The sequence below is a fragment of the Ochotona curzoniae genome, unplaced genomic scaffold (assembly GCF_017591425.1).
Source record: "Ochotona curzoniae isolate NIBS_2020 unplaced genomic scaffold, NIBS_Ocur_1.0 scaffold_3223, whole genome shotgun sequence".
Classification (NCBI taxonomy): Eukaryota; Metazoa; Chordata; class Mammalia; order Lagomorpha; family Ochotonidae; genus Ochotona; species Ochotona curzoniae.
The window spans coordinates 15,913,606-15,937,681 of record NW_024467108.1 but is presented as its reverse complement, the minus strand read 5'-3'; the positions used below and the strand labels follow the sequence as shown (position 1 = coordinate 15,937,681).

The following is a 24,076-nucleotide window of genomic DNA, read 5'->3' as shown; positions in this document are numbered from 1 at the left end:
GATTGCATGTATTTCTGAGTTACACTTCTAAGAAGATAATCTATTAAGAAAACTAAAGTGATGCAACATTTTACATTGAGGAGAATTTATCTTCCAATGTTAAGCTTCTCTGTGAACGTGGTCCTTAGTCTAAGACCTACAGAATGAGCGGCAGTTAGTGAAGCTTGGCAGAGAACTAAACAGTAGCTCCTATATCTCTACTGTAGGCAAGAGGCTTAGCAATAGAACAAGGTTCAGATAGAAGGGGTAGTGATGCTTCCTTGACGTGTTTGAACTGTTGCCATGGCAAAAAGGAATTAGTGATATTTTCCAATGTTTCTTTAGGGTTCAGAAGAAAGTTAAATAAGTAATGAACACCATGGAATGTTAGCATACTATCAGGAAGATTTTCTAACATCTTCCTTTGTCAAAAATCTCACAAATTATCCCTCTTAAATGTACAAAATTCTTTGAAATTGCTCAGATAAAATTCCAAAGTTTCTATTATAAATTGGACTAGGGGAGGATGAATCACCATGAGCTACTCTCAGTTTCTGATAGTTTTCTCTTTTAACAACCATCATTTTCCCTCAGAAATACACTCTTCTTTGGTGGAGCTCATCTAAAATCCCATGCAGTTAGTTAATTGTTGCAGCTGAAAATCGAGGACTGCAGTGGAACATAGTCTTCTCCATCTGGCAGGAAGTGAACACTTGACTGAATATCAGCTACACACGAGTCACAGGGGTATACCAGACCCAGCAGGTAAGGCAGCAGCAACAGGATGACGGCAATGACAATGGAGAGTACACAGCAGTAAATTTTAAGTTCTCCAGCGCAGGGATGGTGAATTCTCCATTCTGCTGCTGAGATTAGTCCTTAGGCTCTCAGTGTGCATTTCCTTTGTCTGTTTGTCCCTGTAGCTTTGGCTTTGGGAGGTATTTGTTTGTTCACTATTTATATCACAATAGGTACCAGAAGCTGTATTCTCTTCTTGGTGCACTGTCGTAAATGAGTTATTGATTTAATGAGATTGGCTCAACATACATCAGACTTTTGATTTCTATGATACTAAGGTTCTTTCTAAATCGCTGTAGCATTTTCATCTGTTTGTTTCAATTGATTCCATGTGGAGTAACCACAGGTAAAGACAAACTTGTGTACATGTCAGTTTAGGACACACTTCTGTAGAACTACTACATGTTACCTTTTTATTTATTGCCATCACGTCTCCAATGTCTTCTCATTATCTGTATTTACTATTAGTTATCTCAAAACCATGTGAAACTAATGATCCTTATCCCCAGGTGGCTCTCAGGAGCATGCTTGAGAATATCATGCCCTTTGGTGTATGTACCTAGATAATTCTACATCCTCCAGAGTGTAAAATTGAAATGATTACAATCCAATAAACTACAGATCTAGGTAGAGATCTAGTCCCTGGCATCCACATTTGCAAATAGGCCACTTCTTGCCCAATATCCTCCTTTTTAAAATCAAAATTTTCAAATAGCACCCAACATACATTAAAATGTTGATATATATTTTCATCTCATTATCCCCTGAGCTGCAGGCTGTGCTAATGATTTGGGATAGTTTCAACTTGTGTAAAGGCATGTGAAGGGATATCACATTCTAACTTGTAGTATGGCCCTCTCTGTCTGCCATACGATGTGCTTAAATAATGCCATGCATTTTAATTTTTAATTCTGGGAGTACCCTACTTCAGGAACCTATTTTGAAAATTAGATGATATAAATGAAAGACCTATAACCTAAACCAAATATCTTAAGTATAGAAGGGTTTTTTTTTTTTTTTCATTTTACTTCACAACAATTAAAAAACAGACCACACAGGTAGGTAGTTTTACTCATCTACAATGTTATTTAGACTTGTAGTATCTGAATTTTTCATTATTCTTTGGAGTATTGTTTTTCTATTCATATTTGAAATATATTTCCAGCCTGTGATAAAGAGGATAAAGGAAAATCGAGACTAAGCAATTTTCTTTGTTGTTAGAGAAGTATATATATTCTACTCACATTCCATTTGTAGAAAAATAATCAATATCTATGCCTTGTACAAAAGATAAGCTAGGGCAAGAAATCGCTAGCTGGACAGCTTTTATACAACTGAAACTCAAGGTGCTACACTATTAAATAGAAAAGCAGAAAATTGGAAGATAGGCGGGTTCTGTGCTTCTCCAGTGAAATTCAGTCAAGGTGATGAAGACAATTTGGCAGCAAATAATTGCATTGCAGTATAGTAGCTGAGACAAGTAAATTTTCCCAAAGGATCTGAAAATCCAGGGGAGGCACAGCACTGGTTTCTGTAGGAATGCAAACTAAAAAAACCAGATGAGGCATTGATGGGCCCTGAAGAAAAGTAAAAAGCAATTAAACGATAAAAATTTAGTGTTTGATCAAACTTCAGCAGAATAGCAGTATAACATCCTGAAATGTAGAATCACTTTCCTTGTTAAAGATTTATTTCTTTGAAATTCAGTCACAGAGGGAGAAAGAGAGGGAGAGCGAATGTCTTTCATTTGCTGATTCACCCCCCAAATGGTCTGAGCTGAGCTGGTCTGAAGCTTGGAACCAGGAGGTTCTTTATGTGCATATAGGAGCCCAAGGCCTTGGGCCATCACCCCGTGCTTTCCCAGGCCATCAACAGGTTGCTGGATCAGAAGTGAAAGAGCTGGGATTATAATTGAAGTACATACAGAATGTCAGAGCTACAAGCAGAGGATTAGCCTGCAAGCCACTACACTGGCAGCAACTTGCCACTTTGTCTTTTAACATTTGATCCTACATAACAATTTTTTCAAAGATATTGAATACTCCTAATAAGCTAGGTTTCACATTGTGGAAATATTATTTTGACAGAAATGTTTTCAGAGGCAACAATAATGGAACATAATGCATATAATATCTGAAATACAGACATTACATCTTATATGGTGTGCCTTTTCAATAGAATTCCATGCCTATAACAGCTCTCTCAATTTAACATAGCGTCTTCGTCTCATGATGGAATGATAACTAAACTGAGAGAGATGTTTAATGATTTGTTTATTGTTTACCACTGATTAGAATATAAGCCAGGTATGTTTTGAGGCCCTGGGGTTACAAAGCTGAATTGTACATTTTCCTCGACTTCACAAAATGTGATAGCATAATGGAAACAGATAAACGAATGTATATTATACACTTTGATAAACATTCATGGCATAGTCATTTAAACTGATGTGGCCAAAAAGTAAGAGAGAGCCAACTATGAGTATGGAAATTAGAACAAAGTATTTAAAAAAAAAATTCAGTCTCAATTTCTTGAGGTATTTGAAAGACAGTTTGATAGAAACTAAATTCCATGGAACATTCTTTAGGATGCAGACAAGACGAAGCTGTGTGTGGAATTCCCTCCTCACCTTTCTTTTTCCTGAGTTTGATATCCAATGAGTTTTAATATGAAATATTTGCCATGTTCTGGGTAAGAGAATCCGGTTTGGTGAGTGCTGTGTTCACATCTGAAAATAACCTAGGTTTGGTGTTGTGGCGTGACTAGTGGAGCTGCGGCCTGTGGATCAAGGATTCTACATGGGCCACAGATTTAGTCCAGTCTGCTCCACTTTTCCTTCTTCTTCTTTTAAAAAATTTGTTTATTTTTATTGGGAAGTCAGATTTATAGAGAGAAGGAGAGACAGAGCTGGAAAGTAGAGCAGCCAGATACATACAGATGCTCATATTGGATCCCAGTGCTTACAAGGCAAGGATGTTAGCCACTGGCTACCGTGCCTGGCCCATGGTCTTCCACTTGTGACCCAGCTCCCTGTTAGTATGTCAGGGAAAGCAGTGGAAGATGGCTCAGGTTCTTGAACCCCTGTGCCTGTGTGAGAGACCTGCAAGAAGCTCCTGGCTGCTAGCTTTGGACTGTCCTAGCCATTTGGGGAGTGAAGAAACAGAAAATGTTTTCAGTAACTTTGCCATTTAAATAAACAAATAAATAAATAAATAAATAAATAAATAATTCTTCTTACAAAAAGAAAATGACCTAAACTCCTGTTATATGCCAGACATTCATTTTCTTACTTATAAGATTTGTTTTATTTACTGTTATTTGAACAGCAGAATTAGATAGATAGATAGAGAGAGAGAGAGAGAGAGAATCTTCCATCTGCTTATTTACTTACTAAATGGCTACAAGCCAGGACACTGCAATTCCACCTGGGTCTCCTTCAGCAAATGCAAGGTGAGGACTTTAGCCACTAGGCTACCGTGATGGGCCCATGCTGAATACCAAGTACTTAATTCATTTCCATTTGCCTTCCCAGACATGGCAGGAACCTGGACGAGAAGCACAATAGCAGGGATATGAACTCACACTGAAACACAGGGTTTTGGAGTTGCAAGTGGCAGTGTAAGCCTCAAAATACTCAATTTTATTTTGAATGAAGTGGAAGTTAGGGTTCTTTCCATAGTTCTTCCAATTTAGATTTTTCTAAGAGTCAAAAACTCATAGCACTTAACAGTAATCCTAGTTGTGCTTATTATTTACATCTTTCTTCATATTCAATTGAGACTAGATCAGTAGGCCAATTTTATTTCCTTACTATCCCAAACATGTTTGAAGATGCAAGCAGAAAAACGGAAGTCGTTGCCAAGGATTATTTGCTTTCCTGTTTAAAACCTAAAGAACAACAAAACTGCTCAGGAAAGGATGAGTAAGAAACAGGAGCGTTGATGCCCCAGACCAGATGCAAGTCAGTCTTTTCAGAATGTGTGCAGTCTGTGCGGTGGGAAGGGCAACTGCTCAGTCTTTAACATCTGGGTTCATCACAGAGGGCTGCTAGCCACAGTCGTACTTGGCGTCCAAAGCCTTAGAACACTGGCCATTTGGAAGTCCTGGCCCAGCAATGACTGCATAGTGGAGAAGAGAGATACTGGTTCCCAGAAGTCTGTTTGACATCACAGTTGCTTTGGGCGAGTCAGCTCTTGTTTGTGTTTCTGTTTCTCGTTCTCTAAATTGCTCTACAGAATGGTACTACTTATCTTACCAAATAGAAGATAAAAATATAAAAAAACAATAAATAGGACAACTGCTATGAGAGTATGTGACTAGTTTCCATGGGAGTTGAAACTAGTTATTATTTCTTGAAATTATTTTTCAAGAAAAATTAATTTTCTTTCATGAACAGTATGGTGAATGACACCTATTTTTCAAATTTTAGAAATCTCCCTATTGCTGCAAATACTTACCAACAGTCTATATAATTTTCAAGTTTTCGTTTTTAAACAAATCATTGAGATTATTCATACATAAAAATAATATGTATTCATAGCAAAATGATCACTTTTGATTTTTAAAATTTTGTTTGTCTGTGAAATCCACAAGTTGGAAAAAGTGTTTTACGTAAGTCAATTCTTATCGAAATTCATTACTATTATGTTTCAGTTAAAATTTTTGTCTGAACATCTTTGTTCTGGAGGTCTAAAATTGCCTTCACATTTTAAGCCTTGCTTTCAGGCAAACAGCATCTGATTCTTGAGAGTGTAAGAACTTCTCCAACTTCTTCAGTATTTTTAGGGAGCCAGCCAAGTCATGTGAGTGAACGGTAGACATTCCTAAAGAACTGAATCAGATGTTGGTCTACACTTGTTTTGTATGGATGGGTATGAGTCACTGTTTGGACCCTGTCCCCAGACTTGTAAATTCTTAGTGCTGGGACCACTTCTCACTTGTACCTGGTGAGTCCTTCCTTCTTGCTTAGGGCCTCTGGGGCCTGGTGTAGCTTCCTTTTCTTTTTACTGTCCTTGTCAGTTGAACCTCTGGGAGTGTTTCACACACTCTACCATTTCCTCTGCACACTGGGATAGCTTTGCTAGTTTTCACTTTAATGAGCTGAGGACAAGCATGCACACTCTTCGTTTTATGTTTCTTAATTTCACAGATATGGATTACAAAAAAGGGGAACTCCAGTTGCAATTGTTAGAAAACTTTTGTTCTGTGTGACATATTTCCTATTATCTAACCTTTACATTTTAAAGGAAGATTTATTTTTCATTTATTTTGAAGTTGTTGCAGAGAAAAGAGGAGAGGGACAGCAGGAGGGAGAGATCTTTCCTCTCCTACAATGGCCGGCACTGGGCCAGACTGAAGCTAGGAGCTTCTTCCGGATCTCACATATGTATGTCAGAGACCCAAACACTTGGACCACCATCCAGTGCTTTTCTGAAGCCATGAGCAGCAAACCAGATTACAAATGGAGCAACTGTGGCATGGTTCCTATAAGGAATTCCAGAATCACAAATGGCAGCTTTACCTTCTATACCATCTGTGTCAGACCCTAATGTTAACCATTTTGATAGACATGGTAACCAAGAGTCAATCTCTCAGGTCAATTTAAATGCAATAATAGGATAAATCATATCCACCCCAGGATAACAGATGTAAAAGCTCAAAGTTTGTGAACATTGCTTTATCATGAAAAGGGGACTCAGCAGATGTAATTTCATTAAGAATCTTGGCCTAAAGAGACTGTTTGGATTACCCTGGTGATGCCTAACTCCAAGCACAAGTGTCTTTAGAAGGAAGTAAATCAGCAGACGGAAGATCTTCCTCGCTGTCTCTCCTCTCTGACTTTCCAATAAAAATAAAATAAATCTTAAAAAAAAAAATAGAAGAGAGGCAAGGGTGAGTTTACTCCCATTCAGGCAGCAGAGAAGGCATTGTGAACCAGGAGACAGATTGGAATCACATACTCAAAGTCATCAGTGTCCATAATTACCAGAATCTGAAAGCGGCAGAAACCCTGCTCTTCTCAATACTTTTATTTTGACTGACGGAAACTGATGCTGGACCGTTAAGACTGCGGGGCAATAAAACTCTTGCTTTCTACCACAAAGTCTATAGGAATGTGCTTTGTAGCCTCAGGAAATCAGTAACAAGTGAACGCTTATTTCAAATGCGTGCAGTATGACCTGCCTGATAGGTCACACCTAGAGCAAGGTTTTTTCGAGGCCCAATGAATCCTTTTCTGGAACTTGACCATCAAGCTGGGTAGAAACTCTTTTTACATTTTGGGCAAGTTACAAGGAAGAAACTGGAGTTTGAGAACAGCACAGGAAGAAGGATGATGTACTTAACCATGATTTATTCATTCAATAAACATTGTGTAAATTCCTTCTTTGTGTCACACTTTGTGCCACTTTTAGGAATAAAAACTGAATAAGAAGTTTTGTTTACTGGGAGAATTAGACACATCGTTTACAACAACTAAGCATGTGTAAGAAGTGGAAATGATCACATGAACAAATGATGACGAACGTGCTGAAGAGGGCACGTTTCCAGGATGCGGTTGTCTAGGTATGGCAGGGACGTGGACTAGGAAATGTTTCATAAGCTAGGCCTCTGAGCCGAGTGCAGTAATAATCCAGGCCGAAGGGGCAGGATTCTATTAGTCTTTCGCACAGGCGTTTCATCTTTGAGGGACATTAACTGCAAAAATAGCGTTTCTATGTTAAGTAATAAATGATAGGTCAAGGACATCTTTCTTTAACTGCCAGAGTTTACAGCTAGCTCAGGATGATTCAGGTGTTATGCCACACATTTAAAAAACACAAAATTTCCATTATTTTAACCAAGAACAACAAAAATAAATCATTTGAGTTTCTCTTATAAAGTCTTTTCCTAGCAATGGTAAGATTTTCATTATGTACATGGAATACTGAGATAGCTACAGAATTCTCTGCTCATACATTGAACAGAAAACTTAGCTGGGGGAAACCAATTAATACTTGCATGAAACAATCTGGTTTAGAGAAAATTATATTGCAAAGAACCTTATTAATGAAAATTATTCACAACTGACAATAATTCTGTCCTTTGAGGATGGCTTCAGTATTGTTTTAAGTCAACAGAAACAGACGTGGGCTACTTTTACAGAAGTATAAAAAATAATGATTAATAATTAACACTTGCTTGTATCATGTCATTTTATGTGAGGCTTTCACCAAAGTAATGGGATGCCTTTGCCACCTCAGGCAAGTTTCTTCATAAGAATGTCAGTGTCCTCATTTTCAAATTGGGGTGCTACTCCCATCCACATTGGCAGCTGCTTCTAGAATTTAGTGAAACTATACTAATACCACAGACACTGATACTTAGTAGTATATACTTCAGAGCCGTATTCATCATGTAACCATTCTTAAATTTATGTTCATCAAAAAGGAAGAGAGAGAGAGAGAGAATTTCTTTCATCCATCTGATTGTTCACTTTTCAAATGTTGGCACTAGGTAAGCCTGGGTCAGACTGGTGCCATGATCCTGCAGTTTAGTGCAGGGTGGCAGGCATGCAAGCACCTGCAGCATCCAAACCAGTGAGTTAAACTTCACCCTTGGCCCCCCACCCCATTTTTTGTTTTTTTTTTTTTGCCTCTAACTTTGTTTCTGCATTGTAGCAGCTGGGCTTTGAAAAATTGTCTTTTTGTTCCACTATTCTTCACTTGCTTTGCTGTTCTCAACTTCTGGGGGTGATTTATTTTGCCAGCCAAAGTTTCCTGCCCCATGTGTAGAACTCAAAGTCCTAGGAGCACTGCGATATTCTAGAATTTTACCTCACCAAATATTTATACTACCTGGAAACTCCATGCATTGTTTCTCTACTCATTTAGTTATTGCACGGACAATACATGTATGGTATCATTTATCAATAATATACTCTCTTGTTTCAGAAAGAGATGAGGCAGTTTCCAGGATTTGGTCACAAAACAGGAAGATCATATATTTAAAGAAAGAAATGATGGGCCATAGGAAATTGTGTGAACTCTAACTGGAATTTGACATGGATTCACTGCAGTTTCAAACTGGAGTTTGTTATTATTAGTCATTTTATTAAATTGTTTGGGATACATTGCATATGGAAGGGCAATATGATTTCAGAAAATTTTAGATTCAATTACATGCTAGGACCAGTGTTGAAAAATTCATTAAAAGTTGAAAAAAAAAAATACCAGCTTGAAAGGCATGAGAACTTTTCCATCACCTGTTAGCTATTAAATTTGAGAAAGTTTTTGGCTTTACTGAACAAACCTTTTTTTCATCATTCATCTGTGTGGCTAAATTATTTTGGTCCTCTTCACTTTTTCGTGTGCGTGGTGAGCCGGTTCAATCCCCCATTTCTCAGCCTTCACTGGGCCTCCGATTCAAGTCTGAGAGGAATTCTCTAACTCTAAAACTCTGAAACTAGGTAGTAAAAGCAATTTCTAACTAGAGTGAATCTGGGATTCCCTAAAGACGCTGAGAATTACCTCAACTTTAACCGTTAACTCGCTGGACTTTGTCAAGCAACCCCTGAAAAGCTTTACCTCAGTACCTGACGGGGTGGGGCTGGGGGAGGACTGGGGGCGGGGGACCTACGCTCGGGGGTGGGGTCAACCACTGAGTGGGCGTCGGAATGGGGCCACCGGTACACAAAAGGCTATTTCCGGCTCAGATTTCTTTAAAAAGGCTCTTTGGAACTTTCTTTGGGGTTGGCGGTGGGGTGGGGGGGAGAAACAGACCGGTCCCAAAGAACTAGTTGGATGTGCGTGTGTGTGACTGAGATGCAGTAGCTGTGCGTGTCACTCTCCGCATCTCTGAGGGTGCTGGGCAGGCCCGGCTGAGAGACTGCGGGGGACGCCTCCAGCTTCCCTCCCGGGACATCCTGAGCGGCTGCAGCCACAACAACAGGCTCGCCCCCAGACAAAGGGCCGACTCGGCGGCGCGCTCCGCCTGCTCTGCCTGCTCCGCCGCGGTGCTCCGGCTCGCCGACCCCGCGCACGCCCCGCGCACGCCCCCCGGGTCCTGCAGCCCGCCCGGGTGGCCCGGCGCCGCGCCTCGGGACTTCCACCTCAGCCTCTGACCCTCGGTGCCCGCCGCCGCACGTCCCCGCCTCCTGCCCGCACCGCCGCGCGCGCCTCGCGGGCCGCCCGGCGTGGAGCGCGGCGCCATGGCTGTGTCCTGGAGGAGCTGGCTGGCCAACGAAGGGGTTAAGCACCTCTGTCTGGTAGGAAGGCGCGCGGGGCGGCCCTGGCGGGCGTTTCGTCTGTCTCTCCAAGCGGAGGCTTTAATTCATTCTCTGAGAGTGCGCGGGCGGGACGTTGGAAGGGGGAGCTTGGTCTGCCGTTCGAATGGTTTCAACTAATAAAACTTGACGCTGATAAAATCTGGAAATAATAACGATTTTTTTCCCCTTCCTCCAAGTGCATGGGAATTTCCCTTCACAGGGATGGTTGAGCGGATTAGAGGAAGAAGAGGTCACTCTAAGTGAACACAGCTTTTTTTTGTGTGTTTGTTTTCAACCCTTTAAACACTCGTGCCCCCTTCGCCGCTGTCCCAGGCTGCTGGAACAGGATGGCTTCTCTCATTTCTTAAGTCTCCTTTTGTTCTGCAAGGAGTGAGGGTAGGGCTTTGGGGAGTGTCTGTAGATCACTTAATGGGCTTAACTGCAACCCAAACACTTCATCTCAGGTGCAGGGGAACAGTAAGGTTAGAGTGCATTTCGTCTTGCTAGTTTGTTGCAGACGCTTTCTGTAGTTACCAGTTGGGATCCCGTTGAAAGCCCTCTATCCAGGGGATGCACGTGTGGTCTCCGTTCATCAGGTGACACATACTTTCATATTTTTAATTGTTTTCTCTCTGCCTTGTTGATTTAGCTCACCTGGCTCTCCCTGAATGGCCTGCTTTTCTGGAAAACCTTCCTGCTGTATAACCAAGGGCCTGAGTACCATTACCTACACCAGATGTTAGGCGTAAGTAAAAGTTGGGTGACCTAGTGGGTTGGGGTGCACGCTGCAAACTTAGGCTTTAGGCTTGGTCAGCTCTTCCAGTCATTCAAGGCGGTTTTATTGTACTCTTTCAGAGCATCTGTTGGCCTCTTTAGCGGTCTAGCTTTCATGACTTATCTTTTGCTCTTGTGCAAACTAGAAAGACTGATTCTTTTAAGAACCAAACTCTATGAAAGTGAAAAGAATGGGTCTGCAGGACGAGGGCATTAGTGGCCCAGCCAAGTTGGTGCATTCTGCCAGCCGCCTAAGTGCTCTGAGGATTGCTTCGCGGAGGATGGCCAGGACAGGCTGTCAGCTCTCACCGAGCCAGGCTCTCAGCCTGCCCCTGCGCTCTCCAGAGCACTTCTGCACTGTTTGCTTTCACTGACAGTTCCCGCAGACTCTGTGTCCACGGGTTATTCCTTTCTGGACATTTTTCAGACACTTGTCTGTGGCAGTGTTTTGTACTAATATTAGAATGAAGTGGCACAAAAACATTTTGTTTGACATTGGCTTTTTCTCTTTTTATCTATTGTCTGATCTTTCAAATCTTATTTGACGCCTTATCAAAAACAGCATTATCAAGGACATCTTATTTTGTTTAAGGAGATTGTGCTTTTTAAGGAAGAAGCAAAAATGTCGAAAGCATCTCAAAAATGGTATTATACCTGCCAAAGCGGAATTTTGTTATTGGTGTGCTTCTCATGGTTTGATGATTATTTAAGCTTAGCTCAGATGTATTCAGTGCAACCATTTCTCTCTCTTGTGTTTAGCTATACTGACTTACCTTTTAAACCTTAGAACTACATTATTAACTGGTACATCTAAAGGCTGCAATAAGTTGTTGCTGAATTAATTGAAACATTTTTTTGTTTTGCACTGCAAAGTGCTATTTCTCATGATCTGCTTGTCACATAATTTATATGATTTTGAAGTTTAATATTTGTGGATTTAACTAATACATTGAGAGATATCTTAAAGACAAACTCAATTGGTTGATATATATATTTTTAAATTATTTGAAAGAGTCTTGGAGAAAGGATGAGAGAGGGTAAAAGAGAGATTCTGTCCAGTGGTTCACTCAATAAATGACCTCAACTGATAGGTCTAAACTAAGCAAGACCAGAAGCCTGGAACCCAATCTGGGTCTCTCATGTGAGTGCAGGAACTCATGTACTGGAACCAACTTGTGCTGTCGTGGCATGTCAGCGTGGACCAGGGTGAGGAGGAGAGGAGCCAGGAGTGTAACCAGCACTCCAGTGTGGGATTTGTATGTCCCAGCTGAGAACTTGACAGTGTCACAATGCCTGACCTTTATTGGTAACTCTCCTTTCCCACTTCCTCATCCTTTCCGCATCCGTTTTTTCCTTCCTTCCAACCTTTCACCAACAATTCAGAAACTTATGAAAGCTGTGCTATTCAAATAGGTGCATAGAGTATAACATCTCCCTCCCTCCCTCAGATTGCTTACAGTCTAATCGAAAAATCAACAAATAATTAGAATTTGATTTAAAAAAACACAAGTTTTATTTTTTTCTCTAGTAGCCACTAGATCTATTGGTCTGTAATTTTATTTGTTACTGGAAATTCTTTAAATCTGAGTTAATGAACAGGAAGCTTTCCAGTGGGAGCTTGATCTGACCTATTATATAACTTGAACTTGGAAAAACCTCTTGAAAGTTAAGATGGCAAAATTTTCTCTGGATTAAGTGGTATTTGTGTTAATATAATATCTTAATACTGGAAACATTGCAATAACTTGGAAAGCAGTGTCTGAACTTTGGATTTTTAACTCTGTGACATAGAATAAGTTAAAATAACTTCTTTTAAAAAATAATTATGTTTGAATCCAGCAATTTGGATGCTATATATATGAATTTCAGATGATAGGTAAAATGTGATTAAGATTACACACTGCTCTTCAGGCACCACTTGTTGCTGTCCCGCAGCGATGGACTTGGTGCACGAAGCCGATAATAACATGCGTGGACCCTGACTAATGGTCAAAGCCGAAGTTTATTAGGGGGATCAGACTTTATACACTGAGAGTCCATACTGTTTCCTTCTCTTGATTGGGATTCCTTTTGTTTTGTATATTACACCAGGTGTTCTCATTTACATGCTGTTTATACAAAGGTAGCCATTTGGTTGTTGTCATGCAAATACTGTCCAATGAACTGCAATCCTGTGCTCCCTGACCTTCCAGGGTCGCAATGTCCTCCTACAACACACGCAATGAAACTTCAGCAAGTTCTTGGAAATGGGATGTAAGGCTCATTTTATTTATTTTTATTTATTTATGTTGAAAAGGTAGATTTACAGAGAGAAGGAGAGACAGAGAGAAATATCTTCTGTCTACTGGTTCACTCCCCAAATGGTCACAGTGGCTGGAAGGCTGGAACTAAACCAATCTAAAGCCAGGATCCAGGAGCTTCCTCTGGGTCTCCCACTCAAGTGTAATGGCCAAACCCTTTGGGTTGCCTTCCTCCACTTTCCCAGGCCACAAACAGAGCTGGATGGGAAGTGAAAACTCACGGGAATATGTTCCACGTGTCTATTTTCATTCTACTTAAGTGCTTCCTTTAAGGGAGGGTGACAGTGTGGAGCTAGGAAGTTAGTCCCTGGTGGAGAAGATGCTCACTTCCCACACTGGAAGAGTGCTGGGATTGGATTCTTGGCTCTGGCTCCTGACTGAAGCTTTCTGCCACTGTAGACAGTGGGAGACAGTGGTGATGACTCTAGCAAGGGAGTTGTCACGTGTCACACAGGACACTTGGGCTGAGTTTCTGCTGTCCAACTTTGGCTCTGACCCAACCAGCCCTGGCCATTTTGAGCATTTGGGGAGAGAAATAGCAGAGGAGTGTCCTCCTTCTTCCCCTTCTCCTTTCTGCCCTCCTAATCAAACAAATATCTTTAAAAAATGACAAGTTTATGAGGTTCAAGGTCTACGGCACATAGTATAGACTTGATAAATATTGTGCAAAGGGGAGTGAAGAAACATTTTAAAGATGGAAGAAATAGAAGACTAGGAACAAAAAGGACAGAAAGTAGATTGAAGCAGTCAGATGATTATAAATTAATTTTCATCAAAACCCAATGACTATAATATGTTGATCTTTAAGCTTCTGAGTCAGGATGGAACAATTATCAAGACTTGCTATGGAAAGCAGTAGTCTTCTCATCTTTTCAACATCACGCTGAAAGATGAAATGTGCCTTCTAAAATAGTCACTTTGCAGTAATTACTGCTTATGAATTTTTTCCTCCAAAGGTTTATTTCTCTGAAATCTGGAGTTATAGAGACAGGTGATGAGAGGCAAAAAGGAGAGAAAGTGGGAGAAATAGATACTTTGCATCTCTTGGTTCACTCCCCAAATGCTTGCAGTGGCCAGTGCTGGACCAGGCCAAAGGTAAGAGCTAGGGCTCCAAGCACTTGAGCCATCCCCTGCTGCTTTTAGTGGCAGTTAGCAGGGAGCTGGACCAGAAGTAGAGCAGTTGAGGTTCGAATGGGTGCTGACATTGGGTGTGTTGTAGGTGGTGGCTTCACCCGCTGCGCTCAAATACTAACCTCCTGAATTTTCTAAACCATTTTGGATTCTGTAATTTTTTTTTAGTATAAAAACAGCTACAGTTCTATTGATTACTTAATGAATGAACATTTGATGTTATTTGTATTAAGACTTTTCTAATTCTGCTATTTTGGTTTTGTATCATAGAATAAATTTGGCTACATTTTTCCTATTGCAAAGAAATACAGCAATGAGAGAATTAACAGCAAAATGATAGTGCTGACTTCCATATCTTTAATAATTATTAATTATATGGCTTAGACAAGTGCATCCACAAATACTTAGCTCCACCATGGTACACATTTAGAAGTCCTGAAGAGAACAGAACAGTTCTCCTGTAGGCTAATTTCAGGTTTGTAGAAATCATTATGCATTTCTGAAAATTAATTTGCTTATATTACTTTAAAACACAAATAGAAACTGTTCCCATTTGCTGAACATTTAACATAGGATTGAATACAAAGGTTGTTTTCATTCATCTGTAAAATGTAAAGTGTTAACAAAATTGGACTACTGTTATGGGCAGGAAGGGGCCACAAAATCTATCCCATTTGTAAAAGACAAAGACTTTGAGAAACAGTCGATTCTTGGTAATTTTCTGAAATATTTATTTTCTATTATAAAATAATTACTTATTCAACTATTTATACTTTTGATATGCCTGGTATGTTACATACATTTGTTTAAGCTGGGGAAATATTCTCACTTCCAATTTTCTTTGTTTTATTTGAAAGGCAGGGGAAGAGAACTAGATTGGTCAATCGTTGATTCACTGATTTACTCCTCAAATGCTGTAGGAGGATTGGTTTCAGAGCTAGGATTTGAGTTCAGTTTTTTTTTTTTTAAGATTTATTTATTTATTGGAAAGTCAGATATACAGAGAGGAGGAGAGACAGAAAGGAAGATCTTCCGTCCGATGATTCACTCCCCAAGTGATCACAATGACAGGTGCAGCACCGATCCAGAAGCCAGGAGCCAGGGACTTCTTCCGGGTATCTCACACAGGTGCAGGGTCCCAAAGCTTTGGGCTGTCCTCAACTGCTTTCCTGAGCCACAAGCAGGGAGCTGGATGGGAAGTGGAGCTGCTGGGATTAGAACCGGCGCCCATATGGGATCCCAGGCGCGTTCAAGGTGAGGACTTTAGCCACTAGGCCATGCCGCCGGGCCCTTGTGTTCAGTTTTATGGACTCCGTTTTCTCCTTATTTTATAATGCTCCACTGGCCAATTTCAAGTACTAATACCACGGATTAATGTTACTATTTGTCAATATTTCTGTATTTAAATAGAATACAAATCACATGTATAATACAGAATTTCGATGAAGCAATTAACTATGCAAAAAGAAATCCATGGTATTTTTGAATATATAATTTAACCAAGTGAGATCAAAGTGTTACCAGCAAAGCTAAGTGGGTTCTTTCCTCACCTTAATGTTGAAATAAAGTGTTAGGAGGGCCCGGCACAGTGGCCTAGCAGCTTAAGTCCTCGCCTTGAACAATCCCGGATCCCATTTGGGTGCCGGTTCTGGTCCTTGCGGCCCTGCTTTCCATCCAGCTCCCTGCTTTTGGCCTGGGAAAGCTGTTGAGGATGGCCCAAAGCCTTGGGACTCTGCACCTGCATGGGAGACCCGGAGGAGGCTCCGGACTCTTGGCTTCTGATTGGCTTGGCTCTGGCCATTGATGCCGCTTGGGGAGTGAATCAGCAGACAGAGGATCTTCCTCTCGGTATCTCCTTTTCTCTGTATATCTGCCTTTCCAATAAAAATAAATAAACCTTTAAAAAAAAAAAAGAAGTAAAATGATAGGAAGTAAGTGTAGATATAATGGAATCTTTCTTTAAAGCAAAGTGATAGGATAGCACTGACCACAAAGATGTACAGAAATGGAGTGTCAAATGGCCACTGGCTTTAGGGAAATGGCTTGGGTTCTTAACTTTGTTTTTTTTTCCTTACAGTCATGAACCTAGGTAGAGTCATGGGAGGATCCGGGTATCTTGGCTGATGACGGGTGTCTTGAGTGACAGTGTGAAGTAACTAATTCTCTTCTGGGAGCATGGGCACAGCCTCCACTTCCCTAGGTCTTGACAGAAAAAGCAGAAGAGAAACACTCTCCACTGTGGTTTTCTCGGCTATTCCAAGGTCTTGCTTTGCACAGCCAACACATCTAGTATGTGCAGACAGTAAATGGTGAGATGCAGTCCAGGAAGTGCGCATACCCTCTTCTCTGTGACCCTGGCCTCACAAAGCATCATTATTTTGACACAGTCAACACTTAGCAATTGCTGAGATAGTTATTTATTCATTTATTGTTTTCCATTATACAGTTTTGTACGTACAGGGATTCCTCTCTTCCTTTTCCTTCCCTTTCTGTTCCTTCCTCCTCCTTTTCCCCTCCCCAGTATCTCCTATATTTTACAATAATATAGTCTTTCTGCTACAGTCACAAATCCAGCATTCTGCTCTTTAGGTATGTTATGACATTGTAGGTGTAGACAATGTTAGAGAATCTAGGATCTTGTTGTCAAAGTATAGTTAACAGTTTTATTGCAGGTCTTCTTTTTGTTGTCCAGTGTTCTAGTCTCCATTAGACTGTTTGTTAATGAGAATATATGTGTGGACTCCTTAATATCTTGTTTTGTATTTTGTGTAAAAGATGTTTTATGTCAGAGAGAACATATGTGTTTTGGGATTGACTTATTTCATTGAGCACAACGGTCTCAAGCTGAGACCACCACACATGAGAAAACAACCTGAATCCCAATATTTACAGAAGCATAATCCACAATAATAGAAACAACCTGGGTTGTTAAAGAAACTAAGGCACATTGCTCTATGGGATACTACTCAGCCATTAAAAAGAATGAAATCCTGCCATTTGCAACAACGTGGTCCAAACTGGCAATATTTATTTCTAGAATATGTGTTACAGAGCAAGAAAAGTGGAAAGACAGAGCTCCCATCAGCTGATTCCTTCCCCAGGTGCTTGCAGTGATAGTGGTACGGGGCGAGCATTGGAAGCTGGAAACAATCCAAATTTTCCAAGTGAGTGTCAGGCACTCTGTTGCTTGAGCCATCCTCACGGAGTGCCAGGCTATACATTAGCAGGAAGCTGGAGTCCGGAACTAGAGCAGGTGCTGAACTCAAACACAGGCACTCTAATGTGGGAGATGGGTATACTAGCACAAGGCTAAATTTTTCTGTTAGTGAAATATTTCCTTTCTGATTATCTGGAATATGGCAGATATTCAATACTTCAAACATGCCGTAATTTAACCTTTTTATTTTTATCAGAAGTACCTGAACTTGTTTAGATTTGGTAAATTTACAAGTGTAAAAGTATGGTTACATACTAAAGTTGTTCCAAACATGCTTAAACATTTCTCCAGAACAAATGATAGCTAGTTTTAAAATCGAGATTTAAAATAATATGATTAGAAAGCCTGGTTCATTGGTGATTGAAGACAGATTTCACATACACAGTTGCTACCTATGACTGAGAGCTTCCATTTTGGGAAATACAAGTAGAAATATTGGGAGACCCATTCTGCTTTCCTGACCATAGGCATTCATCATTTTGCTTTAAACATCCAAGCAGTCAACACACCAACTGCTCCAGGACAAATACATCAGAACAGATAGTAATCTTTGTCCTCCTCCACAAAACAGGGTTGCTATTGAATAATAAGTTGAGGCTATAGTTGTTCATGTCAAACTATAAAAATCTCTAATTTATGCCTAATCTTTGGGTGTTCTGAAAGGGGAGCCTTTGAGAATGAAGGAAAAAGACACACTTATCTGGAGTGTCCATTTTTTAGTTTTTGGTTCTGAGTAGAAAATTAAGGAGTAAAAGAGTCACATAAGAATTGGCAAGGATGGGCGCGGTGGCATGGCCTAACGGCTAAAGCCCTCGTCTTGAATGCACCAGGATCCCATATGGGCGCCAGTTCTAATCCCAGCAGATCCACTTCCCATCCAGCTCCCTGCTTGTGGCCTGGGAAAGTAGTTGAGGATGGCCCAAAGCTTTGGGACCCTGCACCCGTGTGGGAGACCCGGAGGAGGTCCCTGGTTCCCGGCTTAGGATCGGCTCAGCTCCAGCTGTTGCACTCGCTTGGGGAGTGAATCATCGGACGGAAGATCTTCCTCTCTGTCTCTCCTCCTCTCTGTATATCTGACTTTGTAATAAAAATAGATAATTGTTAAAAAAAAATAACTGGCAAGGAAAATAAGATTTGAAGTGTTGGAAAATAAAATAATTTTGGGGTTACTATGTTTCAGTAGGAGTTTTCATCAATATTATTGCTTCTCAGATTGGAGTGACCGACACTGGGAAGCCATATGCTCACGGTTGGTGAGCGTCTGAGTTAATTTGTGCAGCCCAAACGAAACCACAAAAACAAAAAACAAAGCAAAAAAACACAAACTTGGAACTCCTATATCGGCCCTAACAACCGTTTAATATAGGACTTCATTGATTGCTTAAGATGACATATTTATGTAACTTCAAGGAATAGAAGATATAGTTAATGTATACTTTAGTATAAAAGGATAGCTGTGAGCAACCCTGAGAAATTGTTTACTATTTTTTGAAATGCTGTGATAATTTACAAAGCAGTTCCGTTGAAGCCCTTGTATTCACATGCACCTATTTTTGATATTTTAATTGATAAAATTGAGGAAAATGCATTTTATGATACCAGATTCAGTGTTTCTTAATTTTATATCTTGTTTCTTCCCAAATTAGCATAGAGATATAGAGTACAGTTTTCAAGTTAATTATTCTTTTGGTGCTATGATGAGATTTGATTTTCCAGCTTTTTCTTACAAGTACTCTTTTTATGCCAGTGATCATATGCAATTGTAAGTTCTTACTGAGATACTTCAGTTATTTGGAAGACTGGCAGCACTCAGATTCTTTCTAACTTCCTAGTGAAATCACAGTGATGATCTTGATTCGGTCAGTCATCGCCCTCGCAGAGCCCTAATCAGTTATAGCATGCCATTCTGCAGAGACAAAAATCTCAAGTGCAGTGAATTGTTTTTGAAGGTTGGCAGAGTCTGGACAAATGGACCTAAGATTTAGTCAGTGCTGGTTTCACAGCAGGGTAAGCAGCTTGGATTCTGCTGAGAAAGGATACATGCTTTCGGTGGCCGTTTAAAGAAGTTTGATCATTGACTGTTGCATTGCTTAGATTATAAAATCACTACCTGGAACAGCCCAGGCGTGTGATGTGCCTTCTCTAGGCAGGGCGTTTTCTTAGCCATGTGTTACTGTTAGTCCTTACTCTTAACAGAAAGCTATTTGAAAAACATTTGCTATAATGAAATATAATGAATATAATAAAATGTTAGCATATGTTATAATGAAAACATATTTGCTTCCTCTTAGGTGAAATGAGTTATATTAAAGTCACGTTACATTCTTTGTCTAGTTACAATAGATAGCAATTCATGGAAGTTTGGAAATGGAAGGGGACTTTGAGATCTTTACATGGATTTTTTTCTAATTTCTTAAACAGAACGATGAGACTACATTCTTCATTTATTTATAATAGTGATGTCAAGCGTTTTATATTTTTTAAGGAAACTTGATACTTTTACTTTGATTTCTTTCTTGCTTTCCAAAATAGAAAAATGAAGCTGATATTATTCACTCACTATCATCCAGTGAATTAATGGCTTGCCACTATTTGGTCTTTTGATCCTCTGAATTTGATACTAGATTGCTGTAATGAACAGCTGTGTGTACATGTAGATGGACATGTTAATCCTTAAACTAATCAGACCACTGACGTTTCATTTTTAGTAGAGTGGTTTCAGCATTTTTAGCAGTTTAGGAAGTAAAGGACAGTTATTGATTTTTTTCTTCAGATAGAATATACTGCAGTATTGTGGTTGTTTGCACTTGTCTCAGAAATTTGTTAAGGGATTAGAAGACTTTTATTTTAAATTATTTCTCTTTTCTTTTTTTTTTTTTAAGATTTATTATTATTACAAAGTCAGAACACAGAGAGAAGGAGAGACAGAGAGGAAGATCCTCCATCTGATTATTCACTCCCCAATTGAGCTGTAAACGCCATTGCTGTGCTGATCTGGAGCCGGGAACCAGGAACCAGGAACCTCTTCTAGGTCTCCCACACGGGTGCATGGTCCCAAGGCTTTGAGCCGTCCTCAACTGCTATCCCAGGCCACAAGCAGGGAGCTGGATGGGAAGTGGAGCTGCTGGGATTAGAACTGGTGCCCATATGGGATCCTGGTGCATTCAAGACGAGGACTGTAGGCGCTAGGCCATGCCACCGGGCCCCTCTCTTTTCCTACTATCAGAATTCTGGAGCTCAATTCCTAGAGCACAGATGTCTTTATTGTAATTGGCTATAAAATTATCTTGTTAATGGCATTCAAAACAACACAGAATTTAAGTAAGGACGACTCAGAGATTTTCAGATCTGAGTAATAATTTTGTTAGTGTAGCAGGTTAAAATTGGTGAGAACTGCCCGTGTTCTTGACTTCAAGTGCTATATACTCTGCTGTATTATGTGAACATGTTTTTTTCAAACCATTGGGGTAAAAAGATTAGGACATCTTTGCGGCATTCTATTATGATATTGTTGTAGGTTTTATAATAACATCTCCAACAGTCTTGGAAAATACCATTATCTGTTTCGACCAGTAAGAAATGAAATTTTTGACATTCTATATCTGTTTTTGTATGTGAGAGTTGTGAGCAGATTATTTTATTGTTTCATCTATCATGTGGGAGAAATATTTTTATTTAATTATTTATTTTGTAGCTGAGAAATTGTAAATGTTCTTTAACTTACTAGTGAGTAACAGAGGTAGGGTTAATATCTGATGTCTCTGGTGCAGAACATGTATTCTTTTTTTTTTTTAATAAATATTATGTGTGTATATACGTTTATCATGTACAACACGCTGTTTTGAAATATGTATGTGTTGTGGAATGTCTAAATTGAGGTAATTTATACATGCATGATCTTGTATGCTAGTATTTTCTGATAAGAATACCTAAAATTTACTATCAGGAATTTTCAACAAAGCAATATATTGCTATTAGTTCTAGTTCTTAACTCCTTCATCCCCAGTTCTGGATACCTACTGTTCTAGTTTGTTAGATTCTAACTGTAAGTTAGATTATGTGACATTTATCTCTGTGTGGCTTATTTCACTGAACATGATGTTCTCCAGGTTTGCCTGTGCAATTGCCAAGGTCAGGGTTGCCTTATTTTTGTTCAAGGCCAAATAGTATTCCATTGTGCATGTATACCACGTTTTGCCATCCACTCATCTCTTGGCAGACATTTTGTTTGAGTCATTGCATTTTTTTATGCTTCCATGCAATATTGATATTAGATTGAACCATAATAATTTGCCGTTTTGGTCGGCCCAAACCAGTGAAATGTTAAGTCATGGGTATTTACTATGGGTATTGGATCAGACACAGCTCTTGGATTGTTTATAATCTCATATGATCTTATATTTAATTAAATCCTTCCAACAACTTTGGGAGACAAGAATGATCACTTTTTATAGAATTGAGAAACTGAGTCGTTAGATAACTTTTCCCAGTTTGAGCCCACTTCTGCCTGACATTGAAAAACCATGCTTGAAACTCTTTTGTGATTTTCTGAGGCAGAAAGTGTCAGAACCTGAAATTCTTCACTCTTATCTAAGGTCCTTATCCTACCAGAATAGCTGTCAGTAAGATGTTGTGTGTATGTCCATCCTGTTGTGTGCTTTTGTATCTGTTAACAAGTGCTTGATCTAAGGTAAACGTGAGAATATGGTAGAGGGATTATTTTTCAAGATGAGACCGATTTAGATTGTCTTATTTCAACTGTTACTTATTGTATTAACTTGCCAATGTGGCTTGCAATAAAAGAGAAAATTGTTTCCTCAGCAGTTCTTGAGGCTAGAAATCCAACGTCAAGGTTTTGGGAGAGTTCATTTCTTCACAGGCATTTCTCTTGTGATATAGATGGCTGTCTTTTCCCACTGTATTTACATGATCTTCTGTGTCTGTGTGTATTCTCATGAATCTCTTCCTGTTCCAAGGACATCAGTCATATTGGAATTGGGTCCAATCCAAAGACTTTCTTTTTCTTTGAAGACAATCTCCATTTATAGTCATGTTTTCATGCACTCCATGTAAAAACTTCAACATACCAATTTGAAATGGGAGGAATTCAACCTGTAATGCATATCAACTTTTTTCCATAGTCCTTTGAAAATGAAATCTGGGTTTTAAAGAATTAGTCTGATTTTCATGTAGTTCCATCCTCCGCATGCTAGAAGCCCAGTTGAACACCAGCACTCCAGAATGGCATTGTGTATGAGTCCTTCCTAGGCCCATTTACAAAGGTGTTGTGATGTTCCTGATAAGTTGTTTTTAGAACTTGAGTCCTAGCCCCACCCTACATTGTTTTGAACATTGCTCATACACAGTGCTTTAGTCCTTCCATGATCTCAGAGAAGAAAATTAAAAAAAAATTAGCACCCCAGAGGGAGGAGTATCAGTATTTCATTGTAATTATTTAGATCTTGTCATAATGAGTATTACTTCATGGAACTCACTGCCAGAGGAAGAACACAGTGAATTTTGAGGAGTTATTTTACCTTGGACAGTGCTGAAGCCAGTAATAGTAGTCTCAGTATTAGTTATCTTATGTGTTTTCCCTTGGGGAGCATTCAGCCTGGAAGGAGAAGAACCTATAGCAACCGTGGAATGCCATAGCAACCTTCAGGATTGTTCTAGTTGACTTATCTCATTTGATTGACAAACTAGTGTAGTAAAATATCTTCTTTAGGGACTGAGTGTGAATTCAATGTGAATAGTAAGACTTGTAACTCTTGTTTATTGTTCCTTTATGTCCATGATGCTAAGCATTGCCTTTATCACAAAAATTCATTTTCAGATTGACTAGATAATTCTCAAGAGACGAGCAGATCACAAATTATTATTCAAAAGCTCCTGTGCTTTGGAGCTATAGGAATATGAATCTGAATTAAAGCTTAAGTATTTCTTTTTCTTTATGACTTTGGCAAATTACTGCTCTAAATTAGGGAAATCTAAGCAGGAGGGCTTAAACCTTACTGTCAGCTTGTGAGGATTATATGAGAAAACAAAATATTTAGCATTTCATACATGTGTACTCAGCAAATATTAATTACTAGTATAAATAGATATATAGTGGTTTTGGTATTAATTCTGAATAGTACTAAATAGTAATTTTATAAAATATTTGTGTCTTCAAGTATGAACATTAAAAGTAATTTAGAGACATAAAAATGCTAGGAATTTGTAGTGCTTAGAGCAGATGGCATCTAGGTCAGGGAGATTCAACCTTTGTTTTGGTATTACAATGCTCACTGGAGTGCCTAATGCCCACATATGTGGTGAGGAGGTTGTATGTTTGCTGGTTCAGTGGAACATTACAGTTTCGGTCCTTTAGTTGAATTCTGGCTGCTTCCCTCATCTTTCTTGATGAAAGAAGGCCATGTGATGCTACTTGTCATTGGCACAATTTTTTTTTTTTCTAATCAACTTGGCTTTAATTACTTGGTGGAATTTCAGTTAGAAGTAGAACTCATTTAATTAAAAAAAAAGGCATGAATTGATATTTTTGTTGATTTTCACTCAGCATTGTAATTTTCAACAGGCAAACAAAAATATTACCTAAGTTGTGAGATTGTTGTGAATCTTAAAATAAAT

The 24,076-nt window shown here is 39.4% G+C and overlaps 1 protein-coding gene across 2 annotated transcripts in view; it reads left to right on the top strand.

The window, feature by feature from the left end:
• The first annotated feature begins 9,916 nt into the window (after positions 1-9,916).
• NOX4 (NADPH oxidase 4) overlaps positions 9,917-24,076 on the top strand; it is a 139,016-nt gene continuing 124,856 nt past the window's right edge. For both annotated transcript variants that reach the window (XM_040963985.1, XM_040963984.1), the window contains exons 1-2: positions 9,917-10,021; positions 10,671-10,766. In XM_040963985.1, the coding sequence (XP_040819919.1) occupies positions 9,965-10,021; positions 10,671-10,766 (153 nt within the window). In that variant the 5' untranslated portion in view covers positions 9,917-9,964. The remainder of the gene's footprint in view (positions 10,022-10,670; positions 10,767-24,076) is intronic.